The 17796-nt window shown below is 40.4% G+C and overlaps 2 protein-coding genes across 2 annotated transcripts in view; both read left to right on the top strand.

Annotated features, from left to right (window-relative positions):
- The window catches only part of LOC110532929 (fucolectin-like), a 235673-nt gene that overhangs the window by 156083 nt on the left and 61794 nt on the right, over positions 1 to 17796 (top strand). The gene's annotated exons all lie outside the window — the stretch shown is intronic.
- LOC110531545 (ferric reductase 1) lies at positions 12020 to 16440 on the top strand. Its single transcript, XM_021614759.3, has 7 exons — positions 12020 to 12153; positions 13315 to 13583; positions 13831 to 14022; positions 14167 to 14262; positions 14612 to 14753; positions 14933 to 15097; positions 15397 to 16440. The coding sequence occupies exons 2-7, from the start codon at positions 13317 to 13319 to the stop codon at positions 15438 to 15440; spliced, it is 906 nt and encodes a 301-aa protein (XP_021470434.3). The 5' UTR covers positions 12020 to 12153; positions 13315 to 13316; the 3' UTR covers positions 15441 to 16440.

Genomic DNA, 17796 nt, shown 5'->3' with positions numbered 1-17796 from the left:
GAGGAAGAGAAAACTGAAAACTAGCTGTTATTGGCAGAGAGGTTTGGAACTCTATTTCTTATTGTTCTAACTAATTTACCACCTGGTGATGCCATCAGGCCAAAACTCCATCCCACCAAAACAGGCTAAAGTTCCAGGTGGAGATTGGAAATATAATGAAAACACAGGAAAACCATGTGTTTGACTGCACTGGTCCTTTAAAGAGGCTCTGATCATGTAGATTGTCACATATGTTTTTATGTGTTTGATTGTCACATATGTTTTTTAGAAAAATGAGATTTCAGTGTCGGGGGTGTGTTTCCTAACCGATTCGGCATTTGGGTATTGGCCTATTTCACTTCCTCAAAATCCCCAGAAGGGATCTAAGTTAACTCAAGAATGTTTTAGTTGTGCAATTTGAAATCTAATGAAGGTGTTTGGTGCAGTGTTTCTAAAGTAAAACATGTGTGACGTGTTGTCTTATGTAAACAGTCAGAGCTGCTGAGCAGGTCTGTCACACTGTCAATACTATTGGATAGTGATCACTGCAGTAATCAAAACCCAACCTTCATTTAGCCGTTGTGACGCGTGGATGTTCCAAACTCTGTTTTAGACCAGACTGACTTTATATACAAACTTATTCTATTTACACTTTGTAGTCAATTTTCTGAAACTCAAATAACTTTTTCAGACTCATATCGATGCCACATAGGCTGTTTTCAAAGGGATTCATTGCTTTTTAAAGGCAGTCCTCTTTAAAGGACAACTCCACTTTTCAACCGCGTTTCCATTATCTCCAGCAAAACGGTGCATTTCTACTTTTTTTTTGTCGCAGTTCTTAGTTCAAAAGTCCAAGCATTTCAAAAGCATTGATGTTCAAACACTATGAGATTCACAGTGACGTGGGGATCAAGAAAATACCCTCCATTGGGCTAGAATCTCATGACCGGTTTTGAAAACCACTGTTTTTAACTTTTAATCCTACCCTGTGATATCACAGAGAAACATTTTTTATGACCTTTCTTCTCATCTTTTTATCCACTGATCATATAAATGTGTTGTTTTCACATATGTAGACACTGGTTTGGTGCTAGAGATGATGGAATTAACATTACATTCTCTGGCAACCGCTCTGGTGGACATTCCTGCAGTCAGCATGCCAATTACACGCTCCCTCAAAACTGTGGCATTGTGTTGTGTGATGAAACTGCACATTTTAGTGGCCTTTAATTATCCCCAGCGCAAGGTGCACCTGTGTAATGTTCATGTTAAAACATCTTCTTGATATGCCACACCTGTCAGGTGGATGGATTTTATTAGCAAAGGAGAAATACTCACTAATGGCACTAAATGCTCAACAGGGATTTAAACAAATGTGTGCACCAAATTTGAGAGAAATACCATTTTTGTGTGTATGGAACATTTCTGCGATCATGAAACATGGGACAAACACTTTACATGTTATGTTTATATTTTTGTTCAGTGTAGTTTAGTAACAAGCATGTTCAGAAGAATACCTCATTTCTTTTAGTGCATAAAATACCTTACTGGATTGGATATCAAGACAACAACCATATTAAGATCAAAACTAATTTTGCTGTTTGCATGCCAGGTGATGACATTCAGTTGTTAACGACGTGTGTTTGTGTCAAATCACAAACCGTTAAACTGTTGAATAATTCTAAATCCCTCTCTTGAAAACATGATTTCAGTTGAATAATTCTAAATCCCTCTCCTGAAAACATGATTTCAGTTGAATAATTCACAATCCCTCTCCTGAAAACATGATTTCAGTTGAATACGAGAAGAACGTCAATTTTTATTACAAGAAGATCAAACTTCCTTGACTTGTGTTTAGATTTTTATTTATTTCTCTGTCAGGATACGGAGTAGATTTTTGTTATTTTATTGAACCTTTATTTAACTAGGCAAGTCAGTTAAGAACGCATTCTTATTTACAATGATGGCCTAACAAAAGGCAAAAGGCCCCCTGCGGGGACGGGGGCTGGGATTAAAAATAAAAATATAGGACAAAACACACATCATGACAAGAGAGACAACACAACATAAAGAGAGACCTAAGACAACAACATAGCATGGCAGCAACACATGACAACAACATGGCAGCAACACATGACAACACATGGTAGCAACGCAACATGGCAGCAGCACAACATGGTACCAGCACAAAACAGGGTACAAATATTATTGGTCACAGACAACAGCACAAAGGACAAGAAGGTAGAGACAACAATACATTGTGCAAAGAAGCCACAACTGTCAGTAAGAGTGTCCATGATTTAGTCTTTGAATGAAGAGATTGAGATAAAACAATTGAGACATGGATTGTGCATGAATGAAATTAATGACATTTTATTTTTGTGTCAAATCCCCAATTGGCAACTCATCCCTTATGGGATTAATTGACACATAAACAAACATTACAATAATTGACTATGGTAATTAAATGAGAATGCTTCTTCCGGCGTTCTCTGCAATGCACATCACATAAAGAGTGAAAAAATGAAAGATTAAAAGATAAAAATCAATACATAAAGTCAAATAAAAAACAAATACATTTTGATTTGATTGAAATAAGGTTCTCCAAACAATAATTACATCCCTAGAGCAGTAAAATAATATACATACATATATACATTCCCACAGCGTATATACACATACATACAGTGGGGAGAACAAGCATTTGATACACTGCCGATTTTGCAGGTTTTCCTACTTACAAAGCATGTAGAGGTCTGTAATTTTTATCATAGGTACACTTCAACTGTGAGAGACGGAATCTAAAACAAAAATCCAGAAAATCACATTGTATGATTTTTAAGTAATTAATTTGCAGTTTCTGATACTTTAGAAGCCGGTCTAACCATCCTGCGGAACGAGACGGTGCCAGCAATCACATCACTCAAAACAATAACAGAGTGGCACACTACAACGATTGCAGCACTGGAGACCTCCACTACCAATGACTCTGACTTAACTACCTCCCTGGAGGCTGAAGTGAAACGTCTAGCTGTGGATTTGAAAAAGGTGAAGGGGAGCTGTGTGACTTAAGAGTGATTCTCTCACCGCAATAACCTGAGACTTGTATCAGTCCCAGAGTCAGCGGATATGCCTCGCGCCGCCACGCAGTTCATTTCTGGGCTACTGAAGGATGTTCTTGCCATAGATAAAAAGCCCCTGATTGATCGTGCCCACCGGTCGCTGCGCCCAAAGGAGGCCCCGTGACATAATTCTTCGAGTGCACTTTTTCCATGAGAAGATGGAGATTCTCCGACGAGCCCGCAATACCACTCTGAGCTTTCAAGGACATAGCTTCTCCTTCTACCAGGACTACTCCCCCACTGTTTCCAGGCACCGCGCAGCTTTTGGACAGGCCAAATGACTAATTCGGGACCATCCATTTTTGGTCTTGGTTGTAAGCTGTCTCAGCGTCAACTAGACAACTATTATAATTATTATTTTTTTTTTGTTGTTGTTTTTGATTGTCTTACTACGATTTCCTTACTTCAAATTAGGTTTTTGGCTGAGAGCCTTTATACATTTTATTTATTTTCTCTCTCAAAGCCTGTTATAAGACTGGGAATATAATTATATACAATATATAATAATATAATATACAATATATTATCTACAAGTGGTGCATTTGTAATTTCGTTTGCACTTTTAATATATTTTAATTTTTTATTCTCTCTTTTTGCTGTTTGAGCCACAAACAAAACGCGACTTTAAAGAGCGGGACTGTGGGTTTAGGTTTAAGACCGCACTCTCACAGACATACTGTGCGAAGAGAACATGTTCTATTTAGGCTTGTACCTCGTTTGGGGAGGTACTGTCTGAGATGGGGGGAGGGGGTTGAATTGTTCAGTTCTAATGTTGTCATTCTGTCTTTTTCGTTTTTTTTTCTGTACTTTTTCCAAACATCTACCACCGTACATTATTACTCTGAGACAAGTTATTCTGGGGTTTTTGGGTGCTCATTGCTTTTCCATTCTATGCTCTAATGACAGGGTTGTATAACGTGAATGCCCAGAGGGGACGAAATAATGCGATCAAGTACATTTCGTGGAACATCAAAGGGGTTAATAACCCGGTGAAGCGTAAGAGGGTGTTGACACACTTAAAGGGTTTGAATGCAAATGTTGCATTTCTACAAGAGACTCACTTGAGGACTGGTGAGCATTTTAGGATGCGAAGGGACTGGGTTGGTCAAGTGTTCCACAGGTGCTGCCATTTTGGTTGATAAAGCTACTCCCTTTGTAGCTTCTGAGGTTATTGCTGATCCCAAGGGACATAGTAACCGGTAAACTGTTTTCTAGCCCTCTTGTCTTGGCTAGTGTTTATGCTCCCAATTGGGATGACACAAATTTAATTTCTTCCTTTTTGTCTGCTATACCCAATTTAAATTCTCAATAGTTGATTTTAGGGGGGGGGGGGGGGGGGTTCAACTGTAAATTTCCCCAGTTCTTGACAAGTCCTCACGAACAACTACAGGCCCATCTAAAATGTGCCCTACTTATTCAACCCTTTCTTCAGAAATATGCTATGTTTGAGGCCTGGCGTTTCCTACATCCTACAGATAGACAGTATTCCTTTTATTCTCATGTTCATCAAACATACTCCTGGATTGATTACTTATTTTTGGACAAAAAACTTCTGCCTAACCTTCGGCAGTGTACTTACGAGAGTATTGTTATTTCTGACCATTCACCATTAGTGCTTGAACTAGAGTTTCCCCAGCGACCTCCTATGTGTTATCAATGGCGTCTTAACCCCATTTTTCTCTCAGATAAGGAGTTTGTCAATTTCTTTTCTTCTGAAATCACCTTATTCCTAGAAACTAATTAAACACCAGGTATGTCCTACTCTACCATATGGGAGTCTCTCAAAGCATACCTACGTGGCCAAATTATTTCGTATACAGCCAACCAAAACAGAGTTCGCTCTCAGCGACTTCGGGACCTGAGCGAGTCCATAGCCACATTGGATGAGAAGTATGCTACGGATCCTTCCTCTGATCTGCATAAAGAGCGCCAACTACTCCAATCTGAATTTGATGAGCTTTCTACCAGGCAAGCTGAACAGTTACTCTTGCGAGCTTGGTACAGAGTGTATGAACAAGGCGATAAGGCCAGTAAACTCCTTGCACATCAGATCCATAAATCTGAGGCCTCACGTTTAATCCCACAAATAAGGACCCCGTCTGGTGCCACCACAGTTATACATAAAGAGATCAATTATCAATTCAAACAATTTTATTCTGCGCTGTACATCTCTGAATCCCCTCAAGACCCTTTGCTGATTGATTCCTTCTTTAATGGCTTGAATATGCCTTCAATTGATACAGACTCCCATGACGGTCTAGAAGAAGAATTTACACCTGAGGAGACTGCAACAGCAGTGTCGGCAATGAAAAGTGGTAAATCACAGATTCCGGGCGGTTTTCCAACCAAATTTGACAGGACGTTTTCTGGTCTGCTTTGCCCATTCTTGTCTCGACTATTTGCAGAGTGCCTTAATACCTCAAAGCTGCCGCCTAGTCTTTATCATGCTTCAATTTCATTACTATTAAAGAAAAACAAAGACCCCCTGGAATGTGGATCCTATCGCCCAATCTCGCTTTTAAAGTGTGATTACAAAATCCTAGCCAAGTTTTTAGCCATCCGTATGGAAGGCTCGCTGCACCAAGTAATACACTCTGACCAGACTGGCTTTGTGAGGAATAGGCATTTGTTTTTCAATGTTAGGCGCCTTATGAATATACTGTACTCCCCAGCGTCGGAGGACCCGGAGGTGGTGGTCTCACTTGATGCGGAAAAAGCATTGGACCGCGTTGAGTGGGATTACCTTACAGCTGCCCTTTATAGATTTGGCTTTGGCCCCAAATTCATTGCGTGGATATTTTTTTTTTCTTTTTCCCACATGGCTTCTGTACAGACTAACAACTTGTCCTCTGACTATTTTCCCTAGCACCGCGGATCCAGACAGGGTTGTCCACTCTCCCCCTTGTTGTTTGCTTTGTCAATCGAGCCTCTCGCCATTGCACTACGCTCTAATGATGCCATTCATGGAATAATCAGGACGGGCTTAGAGCAGAAAGTCTCGCTATATGCTGACAACCTCCTTTTGTTTATCTCTAACTCTGATACCTCATTACCACGTGCCTTATCTGTTCTTAAAAAGTTTGGATCAATCTCATTGTTCAAGCTGAATTTGTTATGTACTGACCTTTATTTCCTTTGTTTTGTATTTATTTTGTATGGTCAGGGCGTGAGTTGGGTGGGCAGTCTATGTTTGTTTTTCTATGATTTGGGGATTTGTATGTTTCGGCCTAGTATGGTTCTCAATCAGAGGCAGGTGTCATTAGTTGTCTCTGATTGAGAATCATACTTAGGTAGCCTGGGTTGCACTGTTTGGTTGTGGGTGATTGTCTATGTTGATTGCTTGTGTCATCACAGTTCTCATTTAGCTTCACGGTCGTTATTTGTTTATTGTTTTTGTATTCAGTGTTCAGTACTTTCTTTAATTAAATATCAAGATGAACACAAACCACGCCGCGTTTTGGTCCGCCTTTCCTTCAACAGAAGAATCCCGTGACATGTATGCCATTCAGAGGGTAAATTATTATTTACCATCTACTATTCGTTCTATTCAGCACTTCAACACGAACTGTTTAGGCAATTGTATCTTGTATCCTTTGCTATTGGATTTAATGGTTAGTTAAAATGACAACTGGTGAGCCTATAATTGCCTGATGTATTGGTGACTAAATTAAACCTTCTCATGGTGTTTCACAGAAACCGTTGATTTTGCATGAATGACCCAGGGGTGAAAGATGTGTGAAACCCCAATGAATGCACAGTCAAAGATTATGAACATAAGAGCATTACAAGAGTATTTTTGTACTTAGAGTTTTGAACATTCACCACATACTTGTGAAAATAGCACCAAAGAGATTGGAGAAAAATAAACGCTGTTTCGGATCAAAATGACACCCATTCCAAACAGCTAGACAGAGTTAAACCACCTCAGGCTGCCATTCTGTTTAAACAAATGGAATGCACACTCCTCTTCCTTGACGAGAGAGAGTAAATATGTATTATTTTAGTTTGACATTTACATGTACAAGCTGACGTTGTGTGTGTGTGTGTGTCTGTGTACTTGGGCCTGTGGGACTTTCGTCAGAAAATTAACATTCAAATGAAGAGAGAAGGGGAGAGAGAGGGAGCGAGAGAGAGAGAGAGGACTAGGTCACCTTTAATTGTTGTGGTGAAACTTGATTCATTGTTAAGGCCCCTGTCATGTTGCTGAACAGGTGGGACAGTATTTTTGTGGGGCATCAGAAGATCTAAACACCCAGCCCCTCTGTCTCAACTACTATCCACCTTAGCCTGGTGGCCGGATCTTTTTGTGCTTTGACCAACTCTTACGAAATACTTGTGATCCAGCAGTTGGTTAAGAACCAGGCTAAAGTATATCCAACTTATGGCATACACACACTGGTTTATTATATATATATTTTTTTTACAATAAACTTGTAATAGTTTTGGGTCCACCCAAGCTGGATGGCCAAGAATTACATTAATTGGAACCACACAGTTTGTTTAAATTTAACTTGGCCTTTATATCAGCTCTAAGGACCAAGGAAGGCCATTAAGGCTGCACCTGTCCATGGCAGTGTGTGTGTGTGTGTGTGTGTCTGTATGTGTGTGTGGGGGGGGGGGGGGGGTTGTTTTAGGGAGTGGTGTTCAGATGGACAAATGAGTGTACAGGTCTTTGTTGCACCTGTTGGTACATTGCTACCAGAAACTATTCAGACCTGTACAGAAACTATATGAACACACCAAGAAATGCCAAAGTTCTATCCTGCCTGTCAGCATACCTGTTTATTTATTTAACCTTTATTTAAGGCCAGTTGAGAACAAGTTCTCATTTACAACTGCGACTTGGCCAAGATAAAGCAAAGCAGTGTGACACAAACAACACAGAGTTACACATGGAATAAACAAACGTACAGTCATTAACACAATAGAAGAAAAAAAAGTTTTGCCCACAAAATTTCTATAGGATTGAGTTCAGGGCTTTGTGATGGCCACTCCAATACCTTGGAGGGTATGCGTGGGGTCATTGTCCATTTGGAAGACCCATTTGCGAACAAGCTTTAACTTCCTGACTGATGTCTTGAGACGTTGCTTCAATATATCCACATAATTTCCCTCCCTCATGATGCCATCTATTTTGTGAAGTGCACCAGTCCCTCCTGCAGCAAAGCACCCCCACAACATGATGCTGCCACCCCCGTGCTTCACGGTTGGGATGGTGTTCTTCGGCTTGCAAGTCTCCCCCCTTTTCCTCCAAATATTACAATGGTTATTATGGCCAAACAGTTCTATTTTTGTTTCATCAGACCAGAGGACACTTCTCCAAAAACTACGATCATTGTCCCCATGTGCAGTTGCAAACTGTAGTCTGGCTTTTTTACGGCGGTTTTACAGCAGTGGATTCTTCCTTGCTGAGCGGCCTTTCGGGTTATGTTGATGTAGGACTCGTTTTACTGTGGATATAGAAACCCGTTGTACCCGTTTCCTCCAGCATCTTCACAAGGTCCTTTGCTGTTGTTCTGGGATTGATTTGCACTTTTCGCACCAAATTGCGTTCATCTCTAGGAGACAGAACGCGTGTCCTTCCTGAGCGGTATGACAGCTGCCTGGTCCCATGGTGTGTCACGTTCTGACCTTAGTTCCTTTTTTATGTCTTTGTGTTATGTTGGTCAGGGCGTGAGATGGGGTGGGTAGTCTGTTCTTTTTTCTATGTTGTTATATTTCTATGTGTTTGGCCTAGTATGGTTCTCAATCAGAGGCAGGTGTCGTTCGTTGTCTCTGATTGAGAATCATACTTAGGTAGCCTGTTTTCCCCATTTTGGTTGTGGGTGTTTAATTTCTGTTCAGTGTCTGTTCACCTGGCAGAACTGTTTCGCTTTGTCTGCGTTATTTTGTGTAGTGTTCAGTTTTTTCAATTAAAATATGACGAACACTTACCACGCTGTATTTTGGTCCTCTCCTTTCACCAATGAGAATTGTTACATGGTGTTTATACTTGCGTACTATTGTTTGTACAGATGAACGTGGTACCTTCAGGCATTTGGAAATTGCTCCCAAGGATGAACCAGACTTGTGGATGTCTACAATTTTTTTTCTGAGGTCTTGACGGATTTCATTTGATTTTCCCATTATGTCAAGCAAAGAGGCACTGAGTTTGAAGGTAGGCCTTGAAATACATCCACAGGTACACCTCCAATTGACTCAAATGATGTCAATTAGCCTATCAGAAGCTTCTAAAGCCATGACATAATTTTCTTGAATTTTCCAAGCTGTTTAAAGTCACAGTCAACTTAGTGTATGTAAACTTTGACCCACTGGAAGTGTGATACAGTGAATTAATTATAAGTGAAATAATCTGTCTGTAAACAATTGTTGTAAAAATGACTTGCGTCATGCACAAAGAAGACGCCCTAACCGACTTGCCGCACTGAAGTTTAATAAAACAGCCCCCACAATCTTTTTATCATCATCATTTCTCTCACTGTAATGGGATACGGTGCCATTTGGGACACAGTCTATAGGCGATCCGTGATAGTTTCTCAATATGATGAGCATGTGTGCTTTCCCCTTATATACAAACATATAAATGGTTGTTGACATAATATGCTGCTATGCTGACAGTATCTCGTCTTATTGTAAAAAGTCACCAGAAACCTCTTTAGTTGAAAGCTTTCCTTCTACAAGGATGGAGAAGTTGTTTTCTGAGACAGAGGCAGCAGTGTTTTAGCCATGTCCCGTCAAAGTTTAGGTCTTCAGTATCAATAGAAAGTTAGGGCCTTGGGAAATGTAACAGTGGGTGTGGTCTGTCAGGTAAGAACAGCAGGTGAGTTTGGTGTCGTCTTCCTATTAAGTAGTAAAGTAGTGCCAGAGTACCTGAACCAGCCGGACAGGATCCAGATACTGGCAGATAAAATCAGGTGTGGCATCTTTAACCATCAGCAGTCTCATACCTGTGACTTAAAACCAAGGCGTGTGTGTTTCTGTGTGCGTGCACGTTTGTTTCGCCAATACATTTCAAGATCATGAGACTTGAGGTGTGTGTGTGAGTCATATAAATCTGCCAACGTTCCACAGTGTCCAAGTTTATTGCAGCCCTGAATGATTTATTCCTTCACGTCTTCCATCGTCAATCTGTATGGAATTGTGTAAGTGAGAAGAGGAGGAGAAGGGGAAGATGAGAGGAGAGGGGTATGTGTGTCCCACCACATTGATTGAACAAACCCAACCCTCTCAGGAATGTATCTGAACTAGGCCTTGGGTTCTTGTTGTATGGACTGTTATTACGCAGTACTCCCTATTTGACTTCTGATCTAACCTTATTTCCTCTGCCCATTCCTATCTGCTTAATTCATAACCATTACCTCACAGCTCTCTCATACCATCACACTTTATCAGTCATACTATCACACACTGTCAAACCATCACACTTTATGAGTCATACTATCAAACACTCATTCCATTACACTTTATCAGTCATACCATCACACTTTACCAGTCATATTACACACCATCATACCATCACACTTTATCAGTCATACTATCACACACCGTCAGACCCTCACAGTTTATCAATCATACCGTCACGCATTATCAGTCATACTATTACACACCATCATATTATCACACTTTATCAGTCATATCATCACACTTTATCAGTCATACTATCACGTCTAATAACACACTACTTAATCAGGAAGTAGTCATGTGTGTGTGTGTTGTTTGTCTGTGTTTATGTGCATGGTATGTGGTGAGTTTGATTACACTATGGTATGTCTATATACGCATCAGTATTTTTGGGAGCCTGTACACGTAACACAACTAATGTCACAACAGCAGATTAAAAGTCATAACATGTCTGTGTGAACATTAGTTAGTTTGTAAGCATGTACGTATGCATGTGCTCATTGTCTATATTGTCATTTAAATGTTTTTACTAATCTGCCCATGGACTGCAGTTGAAAATTAGCCGTCTGACTAAAACAAGCACTTTTACAGAAATTACTATTAATGTGCACTGTCCCTTTAAAAACGAGTTCTGTGTGTGTGTGCGTGTGTCCATGCGTGTGTGTGTGTCACTGACAATCAATCCCATTGCAGTTATCGGCTCCATTGTCTGTAACAGTGACCTTTCGTTGTTAATGGCTATGTCCTGACAACTTCACCTTCTCTCCATTACAACAGCCACTCACTTTCACTCCCATCTGATTCTCAAATGAGTGAATCAACACTCCCATTCCCTTACAACACCAGGGTGGGGCAATATAATCCATGACAGTATAGAATAATTATATAATATACATTTTTACAAAGATTTAGCATTTCATAATACACACACTACTTGGTTCATAATATTGCACTTTCTATATCTGGCTTGTTAATGAAAATCCATATCTTAAACTTCTGTCATCTCCAGAAACATTTTTCAATTTTAACTATAGCTAGTATGTCATTTTTTTAATTCATCAAAACTCGTATCTAACCCTTTGGGCAACTTGACGCAATCAAGATTGAATTCAAAACACTGCCTGCCCTCATCCACTGTGTGAGGCTCAACTCAGCTAGATCAAGTTCCCTTTCTTTGCAAATAGTCTTGCCTGTAGTCGCCAGCATATTTAATGCAGATATAAGTGAATGGAAGCAATTGGAGCCAGGAAGATGGGTCTTTGGGAAAAGGCAGCAATGACTGGACACAATCTATTGTCGGAGGTCAGGAGTAGGCTTAAAAACAGCATTCTTTCCATTGAGTGTCGTCGCCAGTTCACCCCTCCCCCGGGAGCCTAGGTACAAGTATCTGCATGCTATTGTGAACCCCCCCCCCCCCCCCCCCCAAAAAAAAAAAAAACGGAGGAGAGAGGCAGGTTTCTCCATATGTTGTCCCTCCCCTCGCGAGTGCTGTTTTAAATAGCGAGAGAGAGCTCAGCTGTGACATCGACACAAAGACACTTGTTGAGAGCATCTCCTCCGGCTCACCTTGCAGTCACGCTAAGGACAACTTGTTCAAGGAGAACCACGACGCTATTTTCCTCCAAGAAACCTTCAAGTCACGAAATTACAGGTAACGTTTCCATCTCTTTTATCTGATGATGACCATATAAACAAACTCGATGTATTTGTTTTTAACGTTTCACTGCATGATGGCATTTTCAACAATGACATAATGGTTATTATTTTCAGCTATTGGCTTGATTAATGGTTAGCCTACACTATCAGATCATAAATTATACACTTTTTGGAATACGGACGTTGGTTTTTGTCTAATTTAATTAAGGGATCTACTAATTAACAGTGGTGGAAAAAGTACCCAATTGACATATTTGACTAAAAGTAAAGATACCTTAATAGAAAAGTCACAGTAAAAGTCTAAAAGTATTTGGTTTTAAATATACTTAAGTATGTATTTACTAAAATATACGTAGTAAAACAAATAATTTCAAATTCATTATTTTAAGCAAACCAGATGGTAAAATTGTCTTGTTGTTTAAATTTATTTGTGGATAGCCAGGGGTACACTCGGACATAATTTACCTACGAAGCATTTGTGTTTTGTGAGTCGGCCAGATCAGAGGCAGTAGGGACGACAAAATAATGTTCTCTTGATAAGTGCGTGAATTGGATCATTTTCATGTCCTGCTAAGCATTCAACATTTATTTTGGGGTGTCAGGGAAAATGTATGGAGTAAAAATAACATTTTATTTAGTAATTTAGGCTAGTGAAGTAAAAGTTGTGAAAAATATAAATAGTAAAGTACAGATTCCCCGCAAAACGACTTAATTAGTACTTTAAACTAGTTGTATTTAAGTACTTTACACCACTGCCAATTAATATTGTAAATAAAACAATTCTGGTCTATTTTAATTCAACAGTGTTACCCATTCACTATGCAATGTTTTGCTGTCTAGTACACCACCATGAATGAATGACCAATTACCACAATAATATTAGGCCTATGTTTATTCACAGGTATTTTAAATCTATTTATTCACGCTGGTACGATAGCTTCATATTCCCATTGATACAAGCTTATTTCAAAAGCTTTGAGTTGTATCATCGACAACATGTGCAAGAATGTATATGAAGTATAAGCATGATAGTGCAATGCATCTGACTGTTGATGATTACATTTGTAAATATTTAATTGTATTGATCTTTAACAAATACATTATTATTAGTAGTAGGAGTATATCCTAACCATCTGGATCTCCATTACTCTATCAGGAATGGACAATAGCAGCAGACTGATGTTCGCAGTCGTCATGGTAATGGCATACATGGTGATGGGAGCCCAGACCCAGAACTCCACAGCGGCTTTGAACGTCACTATGGCAGCTAATGTTACTACTACAGGACCCAACATAACAACGAACCTTAGCACAACACATTCCCCGGGCGTAAACATCACAATCAATGGTACCATGGCACCCAACACAACAATGTCTCCGACGGCTGTGGTACATGTTGTCAACACTACCGTCACAGCTCTCACGGTGAGTTGCCTAAACTATATGTCTCACTCGGTCTCCCAGAGTCTAGAAAAAGGAAGCACACATTTCTTCTCAATCTCTCAGTTTTTCCTTTCAACTAATTATCTCTCTCTCTGATAAACTTCACACACTACCATGGAAACTGAAAGCAGATTTAGCAAAATGCCTGTTTGGGAGTTTCATTTGCACTCATATGCTACACTATTTCCAAAGAAATGACAGCAACTAATGATGAACTCTTCATACACAGGTAAACATCTCAATGAAAGAATGTGGAAAGACTCAGCTCTGTGCTGCTCAGCCGGAAAACTGTGATCCGGCCGTGGCTGGTTCCTGTTTCTTCGTCTCCACCCAGCAGTCCTCGGGACAGACTTTCTCCTTCCAGCTACGAGGAGTGTCCAATGGCTACATCGCTGTGGGCTTGTCCACAAACTCCACACTGGTATGGAAAACTGCCTTCAGAATTACTATACTTTTTACAAAACAAGGGAGTTGGTGTTGGGTTATTGACATTGGGAAGAAATGGCTAAAATGAATACTTTTTAAATGATTATTTATTTGAATTCATCCTCTCTCTCCTCTACAGGATGGTAACGCCACCATCTATGTGTGCGCCAACAACAACGGCACCGTGAATTTCTTCACCGCTCTTTTCGACAAAGGAAATCTGACCTACAACACAGTGAGTTGGACCAATCAGAACACAGTGTTTCATTTGTGACTTTCTGGAATAATTTTCGGGGTGTGGTTTGATTCCATGCAAATTCAGGAAGTTAACTATATTCAATCAGTGAGTTGAGTTAGACAAGATAGAGTACAAAAGTATGAGTTTTCCATATGAATTCCATATATTCTTGGTGGTCATAGATGTTGGATATGACCTCAATTCTGACTCTTATTCCCTGCATATACACTTGGGTGCCATTTTGGACAGTGTCTGGGAGAGTAACAGGGTACCTGACTAATACTGCACTGTAGGCCTACTGACATTTGACTAATGGTAATTGTGGTAAAACCGTTGTGTTGGGTAGCTGCCTGTGGACTCTGTGAAGGGCTCAGTCAACGGTCAGACCATCCAGTGCACCTTCTCTGCTACTGTCCCCAAAGTTACGTCCACCCGGAGCATCGACACCAGCTTCTACCTCTCCATCTTCAATGGATCCTTTATTAAAGGTGAGGCACTCATCCATACACGCTCCTGGTGAAGGTTCCCTTAGGTACAGATCTAGGATCAGCTCCCGCTACCCCAATCCTCACCTTAACAATTACTGGAGGAAATGCTAAACTGACCTCGGAACAGCATATAGGGGTCCGTCTTCAACTCTTTCTCTCTCGTTGTTCTCCTCCCTCAGGAATACTGGGTCATCCAAATTTTGTCCTGCTCAGTAATAAAGCAGTGGACCTGTCCAACCCCCAAAATGCTGTGATCAACTCTTTGAACAACATCATCCCCACTACTGCTGCTCCCTCCACCACCTCCAGCCACGCCTTTGGCCTGCAGCACACCCTGTCTCAAGGTAATAACCACATAAGAAGCGCCACTAACACTTTGTAATAATTACATGATTAAGTATTCAACTATTTATAAAGAATGTTTCATTATTCACTTAAGCATTGAAAGCAATTGATGAATAAATGTATAATTATTTATTACGCATGCGTATGACTATTCATAACGTAATTCATGGAAGTTACTATAAAGTGTTACCGTAGTAACTAATATAATCCCATATTACCTAGAGTAGACAACCAATATGAAAGGCTATATCATTTCCCCTCTCTCTGTTTCTCTACTATTTCTCTCTCGCCTCCATAGCTCTTCTGATCCTGCTAGGTGTACTAGGTATGATGATGCTGTAATGCAGGTCTGAAGGTGAAGCACCATGCAGTCAGGAATCCTGTCTCCTTCCCTTTCTCACCTTGGCCAGGCTGCATCCCTAAATGGCACCCTATTCCCTAAATACTACTGTACCTTCACTATGTAGGGAATAGGTTGCAATTCTGGACTCAATCTGGTAACAGAACAAAGGACCATCTGAAGTTATATGCAATCATGTTTTTCCACATACTCAATAAAACACCTAGTTGTGGGTAGTAAGACATTAACCAACAGAATGAACCCAGTGATACAAGGCCAAGTACTAACATATTGTGTTGATAGACAATACCGTTCATTCAAATTCATTAATCATCTCCAGCAACATTCCCAACATCAACACTTAACGTCTATCTTGTTGACTACAAAACATAGAAGCCGCCATTTTAATATATGTTGATGTTGGAGTTTTGCTGGAGATGAAGATGAACTGTCCCTTTAAGAAATAACTGGGTGTAGAAACAGATCCTCCATATTTGTACTGTATACCCCCATGTCATCCCCTACATGTAACTCATTTATTTGTGACAGAGGAAGTCGTTTTATAATTCTGTATTTGCTGATGTCCTGTTATGAAGGAAGACTTACGTTTGTCTGTGTTTCTTAGTGGATGTGTGTGAGAGTGACTTTGTGTAAATATTTGTGTAGTGATGAGAGTCCACACACATACCCACGCTTGGGACAGACGTCAATTCAACATCTACTGCATTCCACATCGGTTCAAAGTAATTTCATTGCAATAACATTGAAACATTGCTTAAACCAGGGTTTGCCCAGTGGGCCGTAGATTAAGTCATAAAGGCTGCATTTAGACAGGCAGACAAGTTTATACTTGTTCCAATATTTGGTCTTATGAACAATAACATCAGCTATTTTTCAGAGCTGATCAAAATACCAATTTGTGTGTGTGTGTACACTATGAAGCCACTGGATGGTGAACTGTTCTACCTGACTACCCTTTTAAATTAAATATTTGCAATATAATCATGTTTTATTATCTTTCATGGGCATATTTTTGTTGAATCTATTGACACTAAAAACCGAAAACTTTTAACATACACGCAAAATCTGACACGGCTCAACTAGGGCTGCAGGTAGCCAAGCGGTTAAGAGCGTTGAGCCAGTAACTAAAAAGGTTGCTGGTTTGAATCCCTGATCTGACAAGATGAAGAATCTGATGTGTCCTCAATTTGGCAAGGCACTTAAAACTAGTTGTTCCGTATAACAAAGTCTGCTAAATGGCTATCATTTAATGTAAACCTTTTTTCAAGCCACATGAAATCCATACACGCTCCTGGTGAAGGTTCCCTTAGGTACAGATCTAGGATCAGCTCCCCCTACCCCAATCCTCACCTTAACAATTACTGGAGGAAATGCTAAACTGACCTCGGAACAGCATATAGGGGTCCGTCTTCAACTCTTTCTCTCTCGTTGTTCTCCTCCCTCAGGAATACTGGGTCATCCAAATTTTGTCCTGCTCAGTAATAAAGCAGTGGACCTGTCCAACCCCAAGTCCACAATGACCACAGTCCACAATGACCACAGTCCACAATGACTACAGTGTACAATAACCACAGTCCACATTGACCACAGTCCACAATGACCACAGTCCACAATGACCACAGTCCACAATGACCACAGTCCACAATGACTACAGTGTACAATAACCACAGTCCACATTGACCACAGTCCACAATGATCACAGTCCACAATGATCACAGTGTACAATGACCACACTGCACATTGACCACAGTGTACAATGACCACAGTCCACAATGGCCACAGTGCACAATGACCACTGTGTACAAAGACCAGTGTTCAATACCCATCATGTACAATGACCACAGTCCACAATGTACACAGTGTACAATGACCACAGTGTACAATGACCACAGTCCACAATGACCACAGTGTACAATTACCACACCGTACAATGACCACAGTCCACAATGATCACAGTGTACAATGACCACAGTGTACAATGACCACAGTCCACAATGACCACAGTGTATAATGACCACAGTACACAATGACCACACTGCACAATGACAACAGTGTATAATGACCACACTGCACAATGACCACACTGCACAATGACCACACTGCACAATGACAACAGTGTATAATGAACACACTGCACAATGACCACAGTCCACAATGACCACACTGGACAATGACTACAGTGTACAATGACCACAGTCCAAAACGACCACACTGCACAATGACCACACTGCACAATGACCACAGTGTACAATGACCACAGTCCACAATGACCACACTGCACAATGACCACACTGCACAATGACCACAGTTCACAACGACCACACTGCACAATGACCA

This window comes from Oncorhynchus mykiss, chromosome 9 (assembly GCF_057628025.1).
Source record: "Oncorhynchus mykiss isolate SJ-2025 chromosome 9, ASM5762802v1, whole genome shotgun sequence".
NCBI lineage: Eukaryota > Metazoa > Chordata > Actinopteri > Salmoniformes > Salmonidae > Oncorhynchus > Oncorhynchus mykiss.
Note: the sequence above shows the minus strand (reverse complement) of the source record. Positions and strands in the feature narration are given on the sequence as shown.